Below are 24463 nucleotides of genomic sequence, written 5' to 3'. Positions count from 1 at the left end.
TCGAAGACTCGTCCATTGCACTAACACCGTAAACAATCTTAAATTTCGATAGACGGAGGCCGCAGCTCGTGGTCTAGTAGTTAGCGTTGCTGCCTCTGGATCACGGGCTCCCGGGTTCGATTCCCAGCCAGGATGGGGATTTTGTTTGCCCGGGGACCGGGTGCTTGTGTTGTCCTCATCATTTCATCATCATCATTCGTGTCGTTGACTAGAATGGACTGTGTAAAAAATAGGAGTGTGTAAAAATTGGGACTTTGTACGGGCGCTGATGACCGCGCATGTGAGCGATCCACAAACCAAACATCGTCGATAGACTGAGCATTCTCTGCATTCAGGAAACGAGTGACACCATGCCTTCGCACTTGGAGACATTTTCAGTGGGTGCTGCTGTGTTGAAGGATCACACAACAAAGACGCCTGCCAAAACTCGACTCACCCTAAGACGTGGAAGGAAGCTAACTCATTCGCTTGCGATTGCAGTGTTAGGGGATCGGCGCTGGTTGTGGTACGCAGTCGTTCTTGGCTTTCTGGATAACCCTCGTATTTAGACTTCCTTACAGAAACATTTCGACGCGTCGCTTTTAACGGAACAAAATCGACAGATGTAAATGTAATTGCTGTTTAAAATGTTCATAAGAGAGCTAACAGAAGGCGTCTGAAGCCTCATGACGCTGCTAAACGATGATGTAGTTGTTTACAAGAAGGTGGCAACGACAGAGGTCTGTAGTGTACAGCAAGATCACTTGCAGAAAATCGGTGATAGAGGCAGGCACTTGCAGGTAAACAAAAAAATGTCTCTGGGCACTATAGGACTTAACAGCTGAGGTCATCAGTCCCCTAGAACTTAGAACTACTTAAACCTAACTAACCTAAGGGCATCACATACATCCATGCCCGAGCAGGATTCGAACCTGCGACCGTCGCGGTCCAGCGAAACAGATCGACATATTAAACCTAAATAGGACAAGAAATCCTGCATTGCTCGATTACACTATTGGCGGCAAATCACTGGAACTGCAGTAAGACATGTGCGATTAACCATCTGCAGTGACCTCAAGAGGAATGACATCATAAAGTGTCCGAAAAGCACATATCAGGGCGAGATTCGCTGAAAGAAATGTACTCCGTCTACGAAAGAAATGGTTCACAAGTCGCTTCCCCGAAGGATTCTTTATTGTTGCACACCAGTCTGTGGCCATTATGAAGAGCGTTTAATAAAAGACATAGAGAAGACCCGAGGGAGAGCGCCGCCTTTCGTGACAGGATCCTTTAGTCGTCTCAAGAGCGTTACAGAGATGCTCAACAAATTCCATTGGCAGACGCTACAAGGGAGGTGTTGTACATCACGAAGGGATTTACTACTCAAATTTCAATAGATTATGATCCATAATAATAATAACATAATGGCGTGTGACGAGGGACTCCCGTTAGGTAGACCGCTCGCTTAGTGCAAGTCTTTCGATTTGACGCCACTTCGGTGACTTGCGCGTCGAAGGGGATGAAATGATGATGTTTAGGACAACACAACACCCAGTCCCTGAGCGGAGAAAATCTCCGACCCCGTCGGGAATCGAACCCAGGCCCTTAGGATCGACAGTCCGTCGCGCTGACCATATATTGTGAGCTCATTTTCTTCGATACCGTTCGTTGAATGTGTTCGGGGCGGACGTCTGATGACACTCGTTCAGGTTCTTTGTTGATCCGTTCACTCAGCTTTTTTATTACAGAGGGTAGCTAACCCTCTGACCGAGCACGCAGAGCTACCGTGCCGACTACCACTCAGCTACCGGGGGCGGACAGTACGATCCCTGATAAGTCGGGTTTTACTTCATCCAACATAACCCTCGCAAAATGAGCGCAAGGAGCAAATCAGAGAAATTAGATCTCATACAGAGGATTATCGGCAGTCATTCCTCTCATGATCCATTCGCAAATGGAGCAAGGATGGTGCGAAACGGAACGCTGCGCCAGACATGGTAAGTTGGCTTGCGGAGCATGGATTAAGATGCAGCAACTTAGGTAAGCAATTGAACACAGTTCGCCGGCATCGCAACTTATTGTTTACGGTCGAGTTACACAGGTACCTCTCTTAAGCAATCGCTCTCGTTAACCTGTGGTGTCTCCCATATGTGGGTCACTGACCGAGGAGGCAGAGCACGTGTTTGTGCCAGACGTAGGCCAATGTCAGAGGAACTGGGAAGCTGTTTTCAAGGACGAGAGATGAGAGGCCTTGAAGTAAAGTTTGTTGCATAACTTTAGTAGCGGTTTCCAAAATAAGCAATAGTATCTTAAACGTGTGAACTCGGATAGGCAATCTGTTTCAGGAGAGGCCCTGGAACGATAGTTGGTGGGGAGACAAGAGCGTATAAATAGGGGAAGGGCGGTGGCGCAGCTCCCTAGACGCTGAATCATGTGTGTGGTGTTCGCTGCCTGTGTGGTCCTGGTTTCTCTGTTTGCGGGGCTACTGGCAGTCGCTGCCTGGCTGTGGGCCAACCGCCGTCGGACGGCTATCCCAGGACCCCCGACACTGCCGCTTGCGGGAAATGGATTCAGCTTCTACAAAGTGCCCGTGTTGTGGGACCGCCTCTGGGCGATGCACAGTCGCTACGGGGACATCTTCAGGTGAGGTACCGTCCTGCAGGTCGACGCACTGACGCGGCCCACTGTAGTGTTTGGAAAAGACGACCACCGTTGTACGTCTGTATGCAGAGTCCCCGTGATGCATTTAGAAAGTGAATATTGGTTCGCAGTTGAATCTAAGAAACATCATAACGCCCATGAGATATTTTTACTCTTTTTCAATGGGGAATGACAGTGGCCGTACTGACTAACAAGGGGAGGCCACTACGTTTGGAACGCGGATTTACTGTTAACTTCGTACACTCGTAGTACTCCACGAGGACAACAAAATGTGTAAGCAGTAGCGCTTACTTCTCAGGCGTTTCTGAGAAAATCGCAAGATAATTTCGGTCGTCCAATATATGTGGCTGTGCGTGGCCATTTTAACCATGAATTGGCGGCAGCCGAATGGTGATGACACGGTAGCTCAGCGTGTTCGGTCAGAGCGTTGCTACCCTTTCTAATAAAAATCAAGTGAGCGGAGGTATGAACGAACGAATTGAACGGGTGTCATCGGACGTCCGCCCTGCACAAATTCGACGAACAATATAGAACAAAATGTTTAAAAAAAAGTGGTTGGCGTTCAAGCCACTGGATCGCTGGATTGAGTTCCGTTGGTCAGGTTTCTTTTTTATTTTCAACTCAGTCATTTTCTTTACTATTTATATTACAATTGGTATAATGGGAAAAATACGTGTAATTTGATGAACTTTTATTAAATTTACAAATGTTATTTGGCAGTGTACTAAATATTATTTTCACAAATAATATAGTATTCGTATCTATTGACTAGTAAACGACCAAACGCGTAAAGTGATATTGAAAATGTAGTCTTGTCCGTGTCTCCAAAACTGTTCGTACTTAATCGAAAGGGAACGAGAAATTGCTTCTCGGAAGAAATGGTTCAAATGGCTCTGAGCACTATGGGACTCAACTGTTGAAGTCATAAGTCCCCTAGAACTTAGAACTACTTAAACCTAACTAACCTAAGGACAACACACACATCCATGCCCGAGGCAGGATTCGAACCTGCGACAGTAGCGGTCGCGCGGTTCCAGGCTGTAGCGCCAGAACCGCTCGGCCACCAGCGGCCGGCTTTCTCGGAAGACGCTATTAAAATACACTCAGTACTACAAAACCAATTATCAGCGCCGATTTTTAAGGAAATATTGCGTTATGCTTAGTTTGCTTCCAAACTATCGTCTGAACGAGAGGTTTTTGAAAATGTTAACGAGGTTTGTTTTTCCACGGAAAACGTCAAAAGACCTTGCGTATGCGGAAACATAGCATTTATTCAACGCAGCTGGTGCCGTTTAACTTTATGTTTTCTACGTTTTTACGAAAAATACCATCCTGCAACTTGTGCTCGTAATGTCAAAAGCGACGATTACTTGTACGTCTTTCGAAAGCCGTCTGTGCCGGTCAAAACTTGGAGTTAACAAGTCGTTTCGGGCTCCTTCCAGGTATAAGGGATTTCTCAAATCACGGACAAGCATACATTTTCAGTATCACTTTATGCGCGTTTACTAGTCGATATCTTACATTATTTGTGATAATAAAAATTAGTAGACTGCCAAATAACATTATAAATTTAATAAAAGTTCATCCGATTACACGTATTTTCCCCATTATATCAACTGTAATATAAATAATAAAGATAATGACTGTGTTGAAAAAAAAAGAAAAAACTGACGAACGGAACTCGATCCGTTTTCAAAAAAAAAAAATTGTTCTATGTCGTTCGTTGAATTTGTTCAGGGCGGACGTCCGATGACACCCGTTCAGTTAGTTCGATGATCCGTTAATTCTCTCCATAACGCTTCAAAGTGCGCGCAACTGCTTACACATTTTGTTGCCCTCGTGGAATACTACGAGTGTACGAAGTTTGCAGTAAATCCGCGTTCCAAACGTCGTGGCCTCCCCTTGTAAGTGTTGGTACCGTGACTGTCATGAAAAAGTTATTTGTTTTGTTCTGCTACTGGTCAAATTGTTTATTTAGCTTGTAATTTAACTCGTTGCTACGCGTTTCAAGCTTCTTTTTTCGTCATCAGGCGTTTATTACTTTATGCATATGAACTGTCTGGTACGATCTTGAATCAGTCGCTACTCGTGAGAAAGTGAGGTGTTGGGTGCGGGAGGAGGGACGAGAAAATTACAAGAAGTTCTGTTGTTGTGCTCTGCAATCAATGCGATTGTACAATTATAATACAGTGGTTCTATCAGGAAACACGAAAAAGTGAAGTGTGCGGCACGTAGATCGTACGCGAAACCTCTGACACGCGAAGAAAACGTTAAATAAAGACACAATTACCGACATTTCGCTGCTGATTTAGGTGAATGGAGAATGTTGGAAATTTGTGCTGGAACGCGATTGGAAACCGGATCTCTTGCTGACGAGGCAGATGCTCTAACCACTAAGCTATCCAGACACAGTGATCATCGCAACTGCTCAGACTACCGTAATACGCCTCCCGACAACCCAAATTCTCAACTTATCCGGAAACTACTGACGTAGTGCCATTATCCTCATTAACCGCGGCGTTTCGCCGATTCTCATAAGAGTCTAGCGTGTATGTATTTGTTGTTGTGGTCTTCAGTCCTGAGACTGATTTGATGCAGCTCTCTATGCTACTCTAACCTGTGAAAGCTTCTTCATCTCCCAGTGCCTACTGCAACCTACACCCTTCTGAATCTGCTTAGTGTATTCATCTCTTAGTCTCCCTCTACGATTTTTACCCTCCACGCTGCCCTCCAATACTAAATTGGTGATCCCTTGATGCCTCAGAACATGTCCTACCAACCGATCCCTTCTTCTAGTCAAGTTGTACCACAAACTTCTCTTCTCGCCAATCCTCTTCAGTACCTCCTCATTAGTTATGTGATCTGCCCATCAAATCTTCAGCATTCTTCTGTAGCACCACATTTCGAAAGTTTCTACTCTCTTCTTGTCCAAACTAGTTATCGTCCATGTTTCACTTCCATACATGGCTACGCTCCATACAAATACTTTTAGAAACGACTTCCTCACACTTAAATCTATACTCGATATCAACAAATTTCTCTTCTTCAGAAACGCTTTCCTTGCCATTGCCAGTCTATATTTTATATCCCCTCTACTTCGACCATCATCAGTTATTTTGCTCCCCAAATAGCAAACCACCTTTACTACTTTAAGTGTCTCATTTCCTAACCTAATTCCCTCAGCATCACCCGACTTAATTCGACTACATTCCATTATCCTCGTGTTGCTTCATCTTATATCCTCCTTTCAGGACACCATCCATTCCGTTCAACTGTTCTTCCAAGTCCTTTGCTATCTCTGATAGAACTACAATGTCATCGGCGAAACTCAAAGTTTTTATTTCTTCTCCATGGATTTTAATACCTACCTCGAATTTTTCTTTTGTTTCCTTCACTGTTTGATCAATACACAGATTGAATAACATCGGGGAGAGGCTACAACCCTGTCTCACTCCCTTCCCAACCACTGCTTCCCTTTCATGTCCCTCGACCCTTATAACTGCCACCTGGTTTCTTTACAAATTGTAAATAGCCTTTCGCTCCCTTTATGTTACCCCTGCCACCTTCAGAATTTGAAAGAGAGTATTCCAGTCAACATTGTCAAAAGCTTTCTCTAAGTCTACAAATGCTAGAAACTATATAGGATGCTTGGATAACTTGGATAATTTGCGTGTGACGGGAGTCGAACTACGACAGTCCGTGCAGGTGCTCTGACCAGTCTGTCCTGATGGCTCAACAGTCGTTTTCCCAGTGAGCAGGAGACTTGGGTTCGAATCCTGATCCAGCACAAATTTTCAACCTTCCTCACTGATATGAATCGGTACCCAGTGGCAGGTAAATGTCAATAATCCACCTGTGTCTTGAAACTTCCTGGCAGATTAAAACTGTGTGCCGGACCCAGACTCGAACACGGGACCTTTACCTCTGCCATCTGCGCTACCCAAGCGTGTTTCAGGACCCGTCGGCACAGCATTAATTCTGCCAGTACATCGTCTACTATATTCCCAACTTCACAGGAGCTCTCCTGCAGACCTTGCAGAGGTTTGTGTGTTGACTGTAATTTATATACACTCATGGAAATTGAAATAAGAACACCGTCAATTCATTGTCCCAGGAAGGGGAAACTTTATTGACACATTCCTGGGGTCAGATACATCACATGATCACACTGACAGAACCACAGGCACATAGACACAGGCAACAGAGCATGCACAATGTCGGCACTAGTACAGTGTATATCCACCTTTCGCAGCAATTCAGGCTGCTATTCTCCAATGGAGACGATCGTACAGATGCTGGATGTAGTCCTGTGGAACGGCTTGCCATGCCATTTCCACCTGGCGCCTCAGTTGGACCAGCGTTCGTGCTGGACGTGCAGACCGCGTGAGACGACGCTTCATCCAGTCCCAAACATGCTCAATGGGGGACAGATCCGGAGATCTTGCGGGCCAGGGTAGTTGACTTACACCTTCTAGAGCACGTTGGGTGGCACGAGATACATGCGGACGTGCACTGTCCTGTTGGAACAGCAATTTCCCTTGCCGGTCTAGGAATGGTAGAACGATGGGTTCGATGAGGGTCTGGATGTACCGTGCACTATTCAGTGTCCCCTCGACGATCACCAGAGGTGTACGGCCAGTGTAGGAGATCGCTCCCACACCATGATGCCGGGTGTTGGCCCTGTGTGCCTCGGTCGTATGCAGTCCTGATTGTGGCGCTCACCTGCACGGCGCCAAACACGCATACGACCATCATTGGCACCAAGACAGAAGCGACTCTCATCGCTGAAGACGACACGTCTCCATTCGTCCCTCCATTCACGCCTGTCGCGACACCACTGGAGGCGGGCTGCACGATGTTGGGGAGTGAGCGGAAGACGGCCTAACGGTGTGCGGGACCGTAGCCCAGCTTCATGGAGACGGTTGCGAATGGTCCTCGCCGATACCCCAGGACCAACAGTGTCCCTAATTTGCTGGGAAGTGGCGGTGCGGTCCCCTACGGCACTGCGTAGGATCCTACGGTCTTGGCGTGCATCCGTGCGTCGCTGCGGTCCGGTCCCAGGTCGACGGGCACGTGCACCTTCCGCCGACCACTGGCGACAACATCGATGTACTGTGGAGACCTCACGCCCCACGTGTTGAGCAATTCGGCGGTACGTCCACCCGGCCTCCCGCATGCCCACTATACGCCCTCGCTCAAAGTCCGTCAACTGCACATACGGTTCACGTCCACGCTGTCGCGGCATGCTACCAGTGTTAAAGACTGCGATGGAGCTCCGTACGCCACGGCAAACTGGCTGACACTGACGGCGGCGGTGCACAAATGCTGCGCAGCTAGCGCCATTCGACGGCCAACACCGCGGTTCCTGGTGTGTCCGCTGTGCAGTGCGTGTGATCATTGCTCGTACAGCCCTCTCGCAGTGTCCGGAGCAAGTATGGTGGGTCTGACACACCGGTGTCAATGTGTTCTTTTTTCCATTTCCAGGCGTGTATGTCCGAAAGAACATACTGACGCCAAAAAATCGTCATACATCCAGTACAGGCACTTTCTCGACCACTAACACGCAACTCATCATAATATACATATTCATGCACACTATGCAAAGCACTGAGCTCTGAAGTGTGTGGCAGAGAGTACTTAGGATGCTACAACATTTTAGCGTTTCTTCTGCTCCCGATCGAGTGTGGAGCGCGGGAAGAATGACTGTATAAATACCTCTGTGTTTGGTGTCTTTTGCCGAACCCGATCTGCACGACCCTCCGGGAGTGATGCTCAGAGAAATCACATATTTTTATAGATTTTTAATTTGATATTGACACTCGAATCTTTGTAAGCACACTTTCGAGGACATCTGGCGTCTATGTTCAAACGTGCGCCAGTTCAGGCTCTCCCCTGAGTCAAACATACCTATGACACTTCGTGCCACCCTTCTCTGAGTACATCATTCATCTTTGCGGTGATTTCCACATGCTTCAGCAGTTCTAAGATGGGACGCACGAGTGATATGTAAGCAGTCTCCTTTGTACAATGAATGTATTTTCCAAGCTGTACTACCTACGACTGAATCTATGTGATCGCCGGCCGGGGTGGCCGAGCGGTTCTAGGTGCTACAGTCTGGAACCGCGCGACCGCTACGGTCCATCTTCGGGCATGGATGCGTGTGATGTCCTTAGGTTAGTTATGTTTAAGTAGTTCTAAGTTCTAGGGGACTGATGACCTCAGAAGTTAAGTCCCATAGTTCTCAGAGCCATTTCAACCTATGTGATCATTCCATTTTATATCACTACAAAAACTACTTGTAAGAGTCGACTGTTTCCATTTGTGATTCATTCAGGTTCTAGCATGCTATTTTTCTAAATTTTTTGAAGGGAACGACTTTACATCTATCCCTACATATTACGAGCGCGACAGATTGTCAATCCAAAGGGCCCGGGTTCGATTCCCGGCTGGGTCGGAGATTTTCTCCATTCAGGGACTTGGTGTTGTGTTGTCCTAATCATCATCATTTCATCCCCATCGACGCGCAAGTCGCCGAAGTGGCGTCAAATCGAAAGACTTGCACCAGGCGAACGGTCTACCCGACGGGAGGCCCTCGTCACACGACATTTCATTTCATTATACGAGAAAAGAATGTACGTTCAAATTTATGCGTGTATATACATCTCCTCCTAAACCACTGGACGGACTTCGACCAAACTTTGTACACACGTCAACTGCTGTTTGAAAAGAGTCGCTGTGGGGGGTGAGAACTACCTACCTATCAAAGGGATGGGTGTAGGGGTAAAAAAGCGATGTAGCCCACAACGCGCGAATATCCGTTCATTCTTCATCCAATATTTGACAATGAGAGCACTTAATGACTTGCAACAAACTTTACACATAATTTAAAACCTTTACGAAACTTTTCCTCGCTGACAAACCTTACAGAATGGTGAAAGGTAAAAAGTTTATCAGACGGTTCATTGTTCATGCAACAAAACTGCAGTATGATGCCTAACGTTTTAATGTATTACTTATTTACTGTTAACGGCATTCATGACACGTTCTGCAGACAGTATTCACAAATACCTCAAAATGTACCACCGTAAGTATATGATTGTACGACACATACACTATGTGATCAAAAGTATCCGGACACCTGGCTGAAAATGACTTACAAGTTCGTGGCGCCCTCCATCGGTAATGCTGGAATTCAGTATGGCGTGGGCCCATCCTTAGACTTGATGACAGCTTCTACTCTCGCAGGCTTACGTTCAGTCAGGTACTGGAAGGTTTCTTGGGGAATGGCAGCCCATTCTTCACGAAGTGCTGCACTGAGGAAAGGTATCGATGTCGGTCGGTGAGGCCTGGCACGACGTCGGCGTTCCAAAACATTCCAAAGGTGTTCTGTGGGGTTCAGGTCACTATTCTGTGCAGGCCAGTCCATTACAGACCATTTGCCATACCCACACCTGCCATCGGATCGCCGCATTGTGTACCGTGATTCGTCACTGCACATAACGTTTTTCCACTGTCCAGTCGTCCAATGTTTACGCTCCTTATACCAATCGAGGCGTCGTTTGGCATTTACCGGCGTGGTGTGTGGCTTATGAGCTGCCTCTCGACCATGAAATCCAAGTTTTCTCAACTCCCGCCTAATTGTCATAGTGCTTGCAGTGGATCCTGATGCAGTTTTTAATTCTTGTGTGGTGGTCTGGGTAGATGTTTGCCTATTACACATTACGACCGTCTTCAACTGTCAGCGGTCTCTGTCAGTCAACAGGCGAGGTCGACCTGTGCGCTTTTGTGCTGTACGTGTCCCTTCACGTTTCTGCTTCACTATCACATCGGAAACAGTGGACCTAGGGATGTTTAGGAGTGTGGAAATCTCGCGTACAGACGTATGACACAAATGACACCCAATCAAATGACCACGTTAGAAGTCCGTGAGTTCCGCGGAACGCCCCTTTCTGCTCTCTCACGATTGATGACTACCGAGATCGATGTAAGGAGTACCTGGCACTAGGAGGCAGCACGATGCACGGAATATGAAAAATGTATGTTTTTGGGGGTGTTCGGATACTTTTGATTACATAGTGTTCTTCTGGAGATACGTTGTCATAAATTGAGGTATGTGAAAAACTGACGCATCTACATCTACATCATACTCCGCAAGCCACCTAATGGCTCTGATCCCTCCAACCCTGACCCCTCCAAACCTGTTCGACTCGCGAATAGTGCGTGTTAAGGCTTCAATTTCTCCAATTTTCTCCTCGTGGTCAAGACGCGACATGTGCCGAAATTTCAATAGTAACTCTCCCCCTGATGCATAACGCCTCTCTTGTAACGTCTGCCAGTGGAGTAGATGGTAGATGGTAAACAATCTCTCGCCAATTAAACGGTCCCTTGACGAAACGTGCCTCTCTTCGCTGGATCTTCTCTATTTCCTCTATCGTTCCTACCTGATAGGGATCCCAGATAGATGAACAGTACTCAAGAATCGGGCGAACAAGAGCTTTATAAGCCACTTCTTTTCTGGATGAGTTACATTTGCTTGAGATTCTTTCGCTGAATCTGAGTCTGGTGTCTGCTTTTCCCACTATCTGTTTTATATGGTCATTCCACTTGAGGTCGCTCTGGATAGTTACGCCTAGATATATCATGGCAGACGCGGTCTCCAGCTGTTTGTCATCCATAGTGTAGCTGTACAGTAGTGAATTTCTTTTCCTATATATCCACAATATATTACATTTTGCCAGAGTCTGCACCAATCATCAATTCTCTGCAGGTCGTGCTGCATATTCTTACTATCTTCTGGCGTTGCTACTATGGTATAGACAACTTCATCATCTGCGAATAGCAAAGAGCATCCAACGCTTTCTACTACATCATTTGTATATACTATAAACAGCAATAGTCCTATCACACTTCCCTGTGGTACTCCGGATATTACCTTGTCATGCATGACATTTCAGTTTATTATTTCTTTGCTGCAAAAAACATTTCTTAGACAGCAGTCACGTATAATACTGGAGTTACCTGCAAATCACATCATTATACTATATGTAGTCCAGTGGATACGACTTCATAAACATTGAGTTATACGAAAATTACAGGGCGAAATTCTCTAGAGGCACACGAAAAATACTTGTAAAATTAGGTGTCAAACATGTTAAATATTTGTGAAATATATTTGACATGTGTATACACGAGCACAGACACGGGTAAAAATCTCATCCGAAACCCCTGGATCGACTTCAGTCAAATTTAGTACACATATGTAGTTCAGTGGATACGACGTCATAAACATTGAGTTATACGAAAATTACAGGGCGAAACTCTCTAGAGGCACACGTAAAATACTTGTAAAATTAGGTGTCAAACATGTTAAATATTTGTGAAATATATTTGACATGTGTATACGCGGGCACATACACGGGTAAAAATCTCATCCGAAACCCCTGGAACGACTTCAGTCAAATTTAGTACACATATGTAGTTCAGTGGATACGACGTCATAAACATTGAGTTATACGAAAATTACAGGGCGAAATTCTCTAGAGGCACACGTAAAATACTTGTAAAATTAGGTGTCAAACGTGTTAAATATTTGTGAAATATATTTGACATGTGTATACGCGAGTACAGACACGGGTAAAAATCTCATCCGAAACCCCTGGAACGACTTCAGTCAAATTCAGTACACATATGTAGTTCAGTGGATACGACGTCATAAACATTGAGTTATACGAAAATTACAGGGCGAAATTCTCTAGAGGCACACGTAAAATACTTGTAAAATTAGGTGTCAAACGTGTTAAATATTTGTGAAATATATTTGACATGTGTATACGCGAGTACAGACACGGGTAAAAATCTCATCCGAAACCCCTGGATCGACTTCAGTCAAATTTAGTACACATATGTAGTTCAGTGGATACGACGTCATAAACATTGAGTTATACGAAAATTACAGGGAGAAACTCTCTAGAGGCACACGTAAAATACTTGTAAAATTAGGTGTCAAACATGTTAAATATTTGTGAAATATATTTGACATGTGTATACGCGGGCACAGACACGGGTAAAAAGCTCATCCGAAACCCCTGGAACGACTTCAGTCAAATTTAGTACACATATTAGATACGATTTGGAAACAAGTACTGCGCGGATAAGAACTATCCGCCTACTGTTGGGGTAAGTACGATAATTCGGAGACAGAATTGGGGAGAAGCAGATGGACAGACATAGAGAGGGAAAGAGATGTGCACAGACAGGGAGGAGGGGGGAGAGGAGAAGATGGACAAAGGGGTAAGGAGAAGAGGAACTAATAGAAGATTTGAATACATGCATTCACGGGCAACGCAGTCTACCCAGATAGTCCACGTATAAAAGTAGTTACCCATCTTTGCTCCATTTTGAATTCTTATCAAGGTCTGCCTCATCATTTTCACTTTCTTTTTCAAGTAGACGACTGCATCATCTGCGAAATTTCTTAGATTAATATTGTCTGCCAGGTCGTTAATAGGGTCCCAACACACGTCCCTAAGGTCTAAAACTACTTCTGTCGATGGCTCTCCACCCAAAACACATGCTGCGTCCTCCCTAAAAAGGAATTCTAAACTCTGTGACAAATTCGTTTAATAACCAGTGTAATCACAAAATTTTTTAGTAGTAGTTACTGGTATAGTTTCCTGTAAATCCGTTGCGGAAGTCAAGAAATATTGCACTCGCCAGACTATCATGGTCCGTGGCTTTTAGGATCACACGAGAGAAGTTAGGTTTAGCATGAACGATGTTATCAGAATTTATACTGGTTCGCACGGCGGAGGCAATTCTTTTCAAGATAGCCCTTTTTTCTTTGAGCTCACTGTATGTTCTATGAGCCTATAACAGATGGACGTCAGTGAGATATGAAAGTACTTTTGTCCATCACTTTTGCTTCTCTCATCATAGCTTGGCTTTTTAGAATCAATGTGTAGATATTTTTGCTCAGGGGGACTATGGTATATTACGGTTGTAATCGGAGCAAAGCAGCAAATTCTTTATAGAATCTGATATGCTGTCAGAGCCTGGTGCCTTATTTAATTTTAGCGATTTTAGCCACAGACACTAACATTTGTATCACTCGTATATGTAATGGTGCAAATATAAACAGAGACAATATTCCTGTATACTCCTTAATAAACGAACATTTGAAATCGGAGTTCATTTTTTCCGATTTTGCTTTTCTGTTCTTAGTTTCGTTTCCTGTGTCATCCACGAGCATACGGACACTACCTCTGTGGTGCAGCTGACAGCCTTTACGTACTGTCCTAATTACTAGTGTCTTGTGAGGTACGAAGCGATAAGATTTTTCTACAATGGTCATTAAACTCTTCAAGCATTGCTCTCTTGATAGCTCTATGATCTATTTTACACTTATTATGAGGTCACTGTTTCTTTAGAAGTTTCTTTACTCTGACTCTATGTCAAGGTGAATTCATCGTATTATGATCTGTTCTGCATGGTCAACAATTCTTTTAAACTTAAGGCCGCTTTTCCACATGCTCCTGCCCAGATGTAAATGTTCTGAGATCTTCTTTGAAAAATGACACATTGGGAACGTGTAAATCTCACTGTTGCGTTGGAGGTCCATTGCTGCTACAATAGCCGCATGATCAGTGATATCAGTGTCATATCATCGACGTCCTCAAACCGGATGTTTGAAGTGATTAATTTGTTCAAAAAATGGTTCAAATGGTTCTGAGCACTATGGGACTTAAGTTCTGAGGTCATCAGTCCCCTAGAACTCAGAACTAGTTAAACCTAACTAACCTAAGGACATCACACACATGCATGCCCGAGGCAGGATTCGAACCTGCGACCGTAGCGGTCTCGCGGTTCCAGACTGTAGCGCCTAGAACCGCTCGGCCACTACGTCCGGCATTAATTTGTTGCCATTAGTTTTCGCATTTAGTAATGTTTCGTAGGATGTCTTCTCATGTGCAGTACTTACAAAAACATTCGCTGTACAGCGTCGCATTGTATGTCTTGCAAAGGGTGAAGTCTTTGTCCTGTGAGAGCTAGACAGAGGCCGTGTCCCCAAAATTCCGTTTACGTCCAACATGGTGGAGCGAGTGGGGACTTGGCCGTTGCATTATGTTGAATCTAATCTCAAGTTTCATCATGCTGTACTTACTACGGTGGGACTTATTTACGCTCTTGGCTTACACCATGTTCCCAAGTGTGCTTTACTTACTGTTCTGACACGAAGTGTTATTGTTTATTATGTTTATCATTAAGTGATTTCTCGCATAATGTGTTAATCTGATTGGAACACAATATTGTCTTGCGTTGGGAGAGGAAACATGGGCCACGTAGATACTGATATCTACCTGTGCTTCTCACATTCGCTAGTACTCGAACAAATCAGTCTCTCTCTCTCACTATCCGCTTAAAGTAGGGGCAATGATTACATTGTATTATTTTTTGCCTTGTCGTCAGCAGAAACTGCTGATAATTATTTCTTCTTGCAGCAGAGATGGAGGTGGTATGTGGCTAAGTATGGGTAGCCACGCCCGCCCGGTTGGCCGTGCGGTCTAACACACGGCTTTCCGGGAGGGGAGGAGGACCTGGTCCCCAGCACGAATCCGCTCGGCGGATTTGTGTCGAGGTCCGGTGAACCAGGCAGTCCGTGGATGGTTTTAGGCGATTTTCCATCTTCCTCGGCGAATGCGGGCTTCCGCCTCAGTTACTCTATGTGGGCGATTGCTGCGCAAACAAGTTCTCCACGTACGCGTACACCACCATTACTCACCACGCAAACATACAGTTTACACTCTTCTGGTGTGAGACGTTTCCTGGGGGTCCACCGGGGCCGAACCGTACAATAATCCTGGATTCGGTGTGGGGCGGCGGAGGGGTGAAGTGGACTGCGGTAGTCGTCGTGGGGTTGTGGACCACTGCGGATGAGGCGGGGACGGAGCCTCTCCGTCGTTTCTAGGTCCCCGGTTACAATACAATACAATACAATAGGTAGCCAGAAGGTAGATGTAGATCTCATTGTGTCATTTATGAGACTGTGCGTCAACAAGTTTTGCGTGAGTAGTATTCATCCAAGCTGAGGAGCCATTTCCCCCCAATAGGGTAGACCAATCTCAGAGCTGAAGTACGAGGTGTCGATTTCGAGGATCCGCAGATGTGCAACAGTGTTTCTGGAGAACGTTATTGAGAGTTCATATTTGCACAGCTTTTCTTTATAGAAGTTCCCTGCAACTGGGGGTCCTGTCAAGCGAGCACTTACATATATCTCAGTAGCCTTTCTTCGAAGTGGTTGGCTCTTTGTTGGTCAATTTGTCGCCTAGGTGAAACGTTGAGACTTCTGTTTTAGCGGCGCTTGGCTCCAACCCTCAATTGCAGAAATATTTACCAATTATTGGTCATTTATTGGAGAATACGGACTCGGTAACTTCAAGATCTCTGTGCCTCTTTGAGAGTTCCAAGTCTACAGCACACCCAAACTTTCTTGATGTAGTTCCAGGCAAGTCTGTCATGAACGAACTGAAGATAAGGCCCCATGACAGATCCTGTCGCTCACGTCTGCAGGTACATTGAAGCGCCAAAGAAACCAGTATAGGCATCCATATTGAAATACAGAAATATGTAAACAGGTACAATACGTCGCTGGGTTTGGCAACGCCTATATAAGAAACAAGTGTCTGGCGCAGTTGGGCTTCAGTCTGGAACCGCACGACCACAACGGTCGCAGGTTCGAATCCTGCCTTGGGCGTGGATTTGTGTCATGTCCTTAGGTTAGTACGAGTTCTAAGTTCTAGGGGACGGGTGACCGCAGATATTAAGTCCCATATTTCTCAGAGCTATTCGAACCATATTTTTGGCGCAGTTTTTGGATTGGTTACTGTTGCTAAAATGGCAGGTTGTCAGGATTTAAGTGACTTTGAACGTGGTGTTATAGTCGGCGCACGAGCGATGGGACACAATATCTCCGAGGTAGCGATGAAGTGGGTATTTTCCCTTGGGACCGTTTCACGAATGTACCGTGACTATCAGAAATCCGGTAAAACATCATATCTCTGGCTTCACTGAGGGCGAAAAAAGATCCTACAAGAACGGCACCAACGACGACTGAAGAGAATCGTTCAACGTGACAGAAGTGCAACCCTTCCGCAGATTTCAGTGCTGGGCCATCAACAAGTATCAGCGTGCGAACCATACAATGAAACGTCGTCCACATGGGCATTCGAAGCGAAGGCCCACTCGTCTACCCTTGATGACTGCACGACACAAAGCTTTAATCCTCGCCTGAGCCCGTCAACGCCGACATTGGATTGTTCACGACTGGAAACATGTTGCCTGTCTCGATTCAAATTCCATCGAGCGGGTGGATGTGTACTGGTATGGAGACAACCTAGTGAATCCATGGACCCTGCATGTCAGCAGGGGACTGTTCAAGCTGGTGGAGGCTTTGTACTGGTATTCGGCGTGTGTATTTGAAGTGATATGTGCATTCCGGTGGACTTGGGCTACTCCAGCAGGACATTATTGAGCACATCTGGGACGCCTGCAATGTGCTGTTCAGAAGAGATCACCACCCCCTCATACTCTTGCGCATTTATTGAGAGTCCTACAGGTTTCATGGTGCGATTTCCCTCCGGCACTACTTCAAACATTGGTCGAGTCCATGCCACGTCGCCTTGAGGCACTTCTGCGTACCCGCGATGGCCCTACACGGTATTAGGCAGTTGTGCCAATTTCTTTGGCTCTTCAGTGTATAACCGCCTAACTGCAGTGCGCGTGTTCCATAGGCGGTGCTAAATAAGCAACAAAATACTGTCAGCTAGACACTCCTCGAGATCTACTGGTAAATATTACATCACACATGAGAACATGAATGAATGAACTAAAGGTAACTGTAGTTTGGTCACGTATGCAGTTCGGAACAACGACGCAAGTAGATCTGCCTCCGACTCTTCAGCATAAATTTAGTCATCGTCTGTCAAGATTTGAAAGTTGTTGTCGTGAGTGCTTAGCCTCAGAACGCGCAAATGGCAAGTTCATTGTTTTGCACGCGTTTCATCTATAAGGTGGGAGTTATTACACAGCTATTCATTAGTGCAGCACCATTCCCTGTTGAGCTTACTAATACATTTATTTTGGAAACTTTTGAATGAAATTATTGTTGCGTTGTCATTAAACTTTGCGAGTCACATTGTGTTATAGAGCAAGCAGGCCTGAAAATTGGCAGAGAATCAAGGAAAAACTGGTTTGAATCTTTTCACTGAACATTTAGTGACTTTTTAAAGACGATGGTAGATTTTCAGTGTCAGTCTGAAGAAAAAGAAGGCATAAAGATTATAATTTCACGTCTGGTGACATTTTCAGATATGAAGGTATAATTCATATCCATCAAGGATAGGAAGGGAAATATGTCGTCTCGTGTTCAAAGGAACGCCCCCGCCATTCTCACTAAAGCCAGAACAGATTCTAAGCTCAAATATGAGCACCTGGAATAAAAAATGTCGTTAGGTATTATTAGGGCGTGTTCTGGAGGTATCGATCATCTAATTCGCGGTCTTCACACATGATATACTCAGTAGGGGAATATAAAAAATCAAATAGCCATTCATTCAGCATCAAAGCGACATCTTGTAAAGGAAGCATTCTCCTGTGGAATATGTAATAAGGTTTGTAACTAAATCGAAAATTTCCTCACAGAGTGGACACATTGCGTTATCGCGAATGAGGTGTCAACTACAGATTGCATAGTTAGCCACCATAGCCAGAGAACATGCTTTATTGGTGCTCTGCGATTTTCTCTATTTCAGCAGTCGTTTGTTGTCCATTATATATCTTTGATTATGTAAGTTCTATGGGGGCTTAATTAAATAGAATGCAAATTATTTTAATTTTAATCGCTGTTTGTCCGGTTACGCAGTCTCGTAACTGGTTGGCCCTGAATAATATTAGTACGCAATCTGACTGCACAGAATTACAACAACGAATGAACGGAAATTTCCGTTAATACAATTAATTAATTAAGTCCCCAGCAATTATAAAAGCTACTGAACCACGAAGTATCAGTGTAACTGTTCTGTGTGTAGAAGTGTGATTCAGCATACACATCTGGCACGGTTCTTCCTCAATGCGATCAGATGCTTTAAACGCCATTTACAATGAAATAATTTTAAGAAAACCAGAAACACTATGACTGCACATGGAAACCAGAATTACACTCTAATACATGAACACAAGCCAGATGCTTTGTTGACTGAACCTGTGAGTAAGGGGCATTGTTAGTTAGGAAGTTTGAAATAAATAAAAATAAAAAATTCGTTACCTTCATATATATTGATGAAAAATACACTCTGGTCATTACAACATCCCCAGTCGAATAACATATGGTGCCTTACCCAACAGAACAACTAGCACTCTATCGACGTCTCAACAAGCACACATCACGCCTACCTCAGAACTACTGCTACTCTCTCCAACTTCTCAGCGGCAACTGCCAGTGCAGGCGGCTGAATAATACTCTTTGGCGCAATCTCTGGCGCTCTGACTCAGTGTAGCCACCTTTCATATGCCCCTCCTCCACAGGCTAGAATTTGATGGTATTTTTGCCAGCATTGGTGGTGAAAATACCACCAAATTCGTTCAAAAAAATACAGACAAAAATAAAAGATAATATTAAATAAGTAAATACCACATAACTAAATAAATTTTGGCTTTGCACTGACCCTTCAATAACCTAATATATAAAATACAGTAAGGAATACAAATGCTTGCATACATATGATTTTACATAATAGTTTACACAAGTATCATGTGGTTAAACAATTCAATCAATAGCGCCAGCAATGACGGATAGGTGCAGGTAAGAGTCTCATGACATTTCATACATAGTAAATACACAAAAAATCAGTTTATACAAATATTCACATAAAATCCTTGCAATAGTTCAATAAACAAGTAGGACTCCTCAGAGTAGTTGACAGTTCCAGCAGTAGCACCCAGCAATGGTCAACAGGTGCAAATAGGAATCTCATAGCATTTCATCAGCAGTACTTAAACAGCTCCAACAGTGGCACCCAGAAATGGCGAGCAGGCGCAGACAACATCAAGTGACATTATCTCAGTAGCAGCAGTTCCATCAGTGGCATCCAGCAATGTTGAGCAGGTGCAGACAGCAACAAGTGACATCATCTCAGTAGAAGCAGTTCCATCAGTGGCACTAAGGCAATGTTGAACAGGTGCAGACAGCTACAAGTGACATCATCTCAGTAGAAGCAATTCCATCAGTGGCATCCAGCAATGTTGAACAGGTGCAGACACCAACAAGTGACATCATCTCAGTAGAAGTAGTTCCATCAGTGGCACCCAGCAATGTTGAACAAGTGCAGACACCAACAAGTGACATTATCTCAGTAGAAGCAGTCCATCAATGGCACCCAGCAATGTTGAACAGGTGCAGACAGCGACAATTAACATTATCTCAGTAGAAGCAGTACCATCAGTGGCACACAGCAATGTTGAGCAGGTGCAGGTAACAGTCCATAACATTCACTATCACTAATTAGACAGTTCATCAGAGTTCATCAGCAGAAATTAAACATTTCCAAGTGGCACCCATGAATGATGATAGGTGCAAGCACAAACAACAGTTTGAATGCACACACAATTGCTTTTACAAAATTGTTATTACACTAAATATAAAAATGATACAAACACACAAATGATATCAGATAATTGTCATATTAACTATTACAAATACATAAATATCAGTAAACCTATAATATTTATGGGTGTCAGTGTAAGCCACAACAAACAAGTAAAATAATATTTAGGAGGTAGGTCGGTACCAATTTTTTGGGATTGGGAAAGGAAAACACACAAAACACACTCGCTCATCTTTCATCCACATTTAAGTACTACTGTGTAATTGAATACTGTCAACTGCGTAAATGCAATTCTGTCATAATCTGATGCTCAATATGTGTATCAAGTAGGAGTGGTACAGTGTACAAAAGTCAGTAATAGTTAGTCAACGTCATAGTCATCATGTCAAGACCAATGTTTGCTAAGCCAAATCAAAATGTACGGTTGCTGAACAACTGTCAGTGTGCCAAGATATGCAATTACTTCATCTCTCCAAAAAAAAAAGTATATACTGCTTATTGATTTAACAACGTGTGTGTGTGTAGACAATTTTCTAGTGTTCTAGTCTGCCATCTTCATCCTCCTTGTTCCATGTAAACCAACAAAAAAAAAAAAAAATGCTCCTCACTTACTTTACCTCTTATCCACCAAAACTCCAATAATCATCAGCATCACATAACCTTAATACTTCAATAATACCTCTTCAATACGTCGATAAATATAAACCTTATCACCAATATCATTTCACTTCCGTAACAACTCTTTCCTCTAGTCAGTCTTCTCGAACAAGTACAGATAAAATCCTAGTCCAAACTTCAATTCATCATCCCATACAATCCGAAGACACAATGTCCACACACAGCCTCTGTGTAATCCACCTGGCCCAAATCATCTACTCATTATAAATTATAAATTACATTTTGGTTACCTTTTCCATCCTTAAATAAAAGAAATGCATACATGACCTCTAACAGCCTTTAGTTTGAATAACTTTCAGTAAGTAAGTACGAGTACGGAGTGTGAATGATCGTAATAATTCACAGTGTGTACACTACATCAAGAATCAGGGCAAAACAGAACCAAACATGTGGAGTATTTCTTGTGTCAAGTGTCACTTGCTGTTTCAATTGCTCACGAAGAATGCATTGTAATAACTGTCAATGGTCTAAAACTAGTGTTGGTATGTCATGTCGTTAGCTTCCTTCCTATTAGCATAAATTTATACAGCTTCCATGAAAGCTCCAGCTCATGTGACTTCAATGAAGTTTCTTGTACCAATGTCGTTCGTAGAATTATAGCAGATCATTTTCTTATCTTAAAATATAAGGCACTGAGCGTAAGCAAAACATGCAATAGCGAGTAAATGTACCAGTAGAGAACAGAATGTCAACAAGTGGATGTAGCACAATCCCTATAACGAGGCTCTGCCAAGCGAACAATCTATAATTAATACCATAGTGTGGCCTAAACTCTATGTTCGTACACCGTACATCACCATTTCTATACACAAAATTAAAGAATAGTTATGACAACAAAGCAGAAATGTGTAAATATGCAATCCATATGCAATGCAGCAAACATACATCTCTCACATAATAAACAGATCATTAGCATCATACCAGCATAAGCAAATAAATGTTCATATGTAATCTTAATAAGTAAACATGAAGGCGCAGGGAGATAAATCACAAAGTATAACTTACATACATAACCATATCAGCACAATTAATTAGGTGACAATTACAATTTAAATAAATAAGCACAGCAGGCACATAATAAAAGAAATGTGACATCAGTGAAAATGCAGTGCAGACAAGCGATGCATAATATACATAATTAACAATCCTGTTCATTAATCAATCATTGTCAAAATCAGTTAACACAAAGTATAAATCACGTAATCGTGAGCGGCAAATTACGTCTAAAGTTCGTACCTAAGTGGAAATATGTTACCTGAAAAATAAACTCAATTAATAGTTACCTTTTTAGTTTATTACTTTGTTCTTCGAAATTACATTCTTCCTGTAATTTTCTCGATAGCAAGTCCTCTTAACGTCGGACACACACAGAATTTACCTGAAGTTCTTAAATATTTTATACAACTGTATCCTGAAAAATACTGAACGTTAATAACATAATTTATCAAGTCACTATAGCTTCGTACTGAATTTAATCAGAGAAATTAGACTGTGTATTTGTTTACGGCTATCAGTGCATTGGCACTGAGCGCTCGATCAGCTGTAGGTACGCGTGACGTAGGAAGTAATTGTTTGCGCTCAACGACTGCCTCGTGCGGCGCGCAGACTTGACTGTGCTTTGAGTATGTGCCGCCGCCAGAACACGGCGCGGTATCCTTGTGTTCTCTGCGTGTTTACGTATAACTGTTAAGTTTCTCAAAAGTATGTCATTCCACAAAAATTTTAACGTTCGATATATGATGTATTCCCTTAGAGCGCTGTGATTTAAGAGTTTCTACTTCGACAGTGTTATCATGAATAATTTTGCGAACCCTATATGGACCGTTATAAAGCAGAAAAAATTTGCGACACAAGGCTTTCCCTTTGTGAGACAAACGATGAGATTTAATTAACACCTTCTGACCAACTGACAAAGTTTTTAAACGACCAGGACGTTTAGCTGATTTCTCTCTTCTAGCAGCTGCAGATGCAATAATTTGTAGAGCCAGGTTGACAACTTCAGAATGCCGCAGTTTCCGTGTAGGCGGAAAAGGAACGATTTCAGAAATGCGATTTGTCGGTACTTTATTTTTTAATATTAATATAGGCGGTAAAGAGGTTGAATCATTAGAGAGTTCATTCAGAATGTTTTGAAAAATATGAAGATACTGATCCCACGTTCTGTGATTCTGATGACAATAAAGTCGACACAATTTATTGATTTCCTTCATCCATCTCTCTGAAGCGTTAGATTGAGGGTGAAAAAGTGAAATGAAAATTGGTTTAATCTTACGACGCCGTAGAGTACGAAGCCAAATTTTAGAGCGAAACTGTGATCCATTATCTGATATAACCTTATCAACATGTCCCACTTCTTTAAGAAAATGTTTGATGAAAGCATTAGACCCTGAACGAGCTGTTGCTTTGCGTAAAGGTGTAAAACACACATATTTTGATGTCAGATCCACTGCTACCAAAATGTACGCAAAACCAGTAGTAGAACGAACCACTAGACTGAACAAATCGACTGCAGCCATGTCTTTAATTTCGCTGGAATGATAGGAAACAACGGTGCTCTGTGAGAAATAGTTGGCGGCTTAGCCTTTAGACATAATTTGCATTTGGCAAGAACAGATCGAATACGTTTTTCCATGTTACTGAAGTAGCAATTTTCTCGTAATTTATGAAAGCATTTTCTAGGACCAAAGTATGCATAACTGAAATGTGTATACCAAATCAATTTATTAACCCACTCATCCGGAATGCAAACTAACCAAACTGAGTTGTCGACCGATTTTCGTTTAAAAAGAATATAATTGCGAACTAAATAATACTGTCTAACCTATACACTTTCCTTTCTCCTCCACTTCTCCTTAATGTCCTTCCAGATTGGATCCTTATTTTGCTCCTTAGCGATGTCCTGAAGCGAAGACGAAATAAAATTTTCAAACGCAGCACCTTGAAATACATCAAACAATAATGTTTTTCTTTGTAGTCCTCCTCAGCACTTTGTTTCAAATCCATAGGTGCACTTGATAAAGCACCCACAATAATATTTGAAGAACCCTGTATGTAAACAATACTAAAGTCAAATTCCTGTAGATACAGCACCCATCGTGACAATCTTCCATGTGTTAATTTTGCTGACATAAGAAATTCCAGACCTCGATGATCGGTGTAAACCTTAGTATGTCTGCCATACAAAAAGATGCGAAATTTTGTGAAAGCGCAAACAACAGTGAGGGCTTCACGTTCAGTAATCGAATAATTCTTTTCTGATTTAGAGAGAACACGACTTCCAAATGCAATAGTTTTCTGTACTACAACGCCGTTTTCTTCTATCTCTTGAAATAAGTGTGCACCAAGGCCTTTGTATGATGAGTCCGTCGCCAAACAAAAATCTTTAGATAAATCCGTATGTGAAAGAAGTGGAGCAGCAACTAAAGCATCACGAAGTTGTTCAAATTCTGATTGAGCTTCCTCATCCCAACACCAATTAGAATTCTTTC

At 43.2% G+C, this 24463-nt stretch overlaps 1 protein-coding gene across 1 annotated transcript in view; it reads left to right on the top strand.

The window, feature by feature from the left end:
* Window positions 1-2410: 2410 nt before the first annotated feature.
* The window catches only part of LOC126278086 (cytochrome P450 4g1-like), a 104619-nt gene continuing 82566 nt past the window's right edge, over window positions 2411-24463 (top strand). Inside the window, exon 1 of the mRNA XM_049977930.1 lies at window positions 2411-2622. Coding sequence (XP_049833887.1) covers window positions 2411-2622 — 212 coding nt within the window. The remainder of the gene's footprint in view (window positions 2623-24463) is intronic.

This window comes from Schistocerca gregaria, chromosome 6, assembly GCF_023897955.1.
Source record: "Schistocerca gregaria isolate iqSchGreg1 chromosome 6, iqSchGreg1.2, whole genome shotgun sequence".
Lineage (NCBI taxonomy): Eukaryota > Metazoa > Arthropoda > Insecta > Orthoptera > Acrididae > Schistocerca > Schistocerca gregaria.
This window is presented reverse-complemented; position numbering and strand designations above follow the sequence as displayed.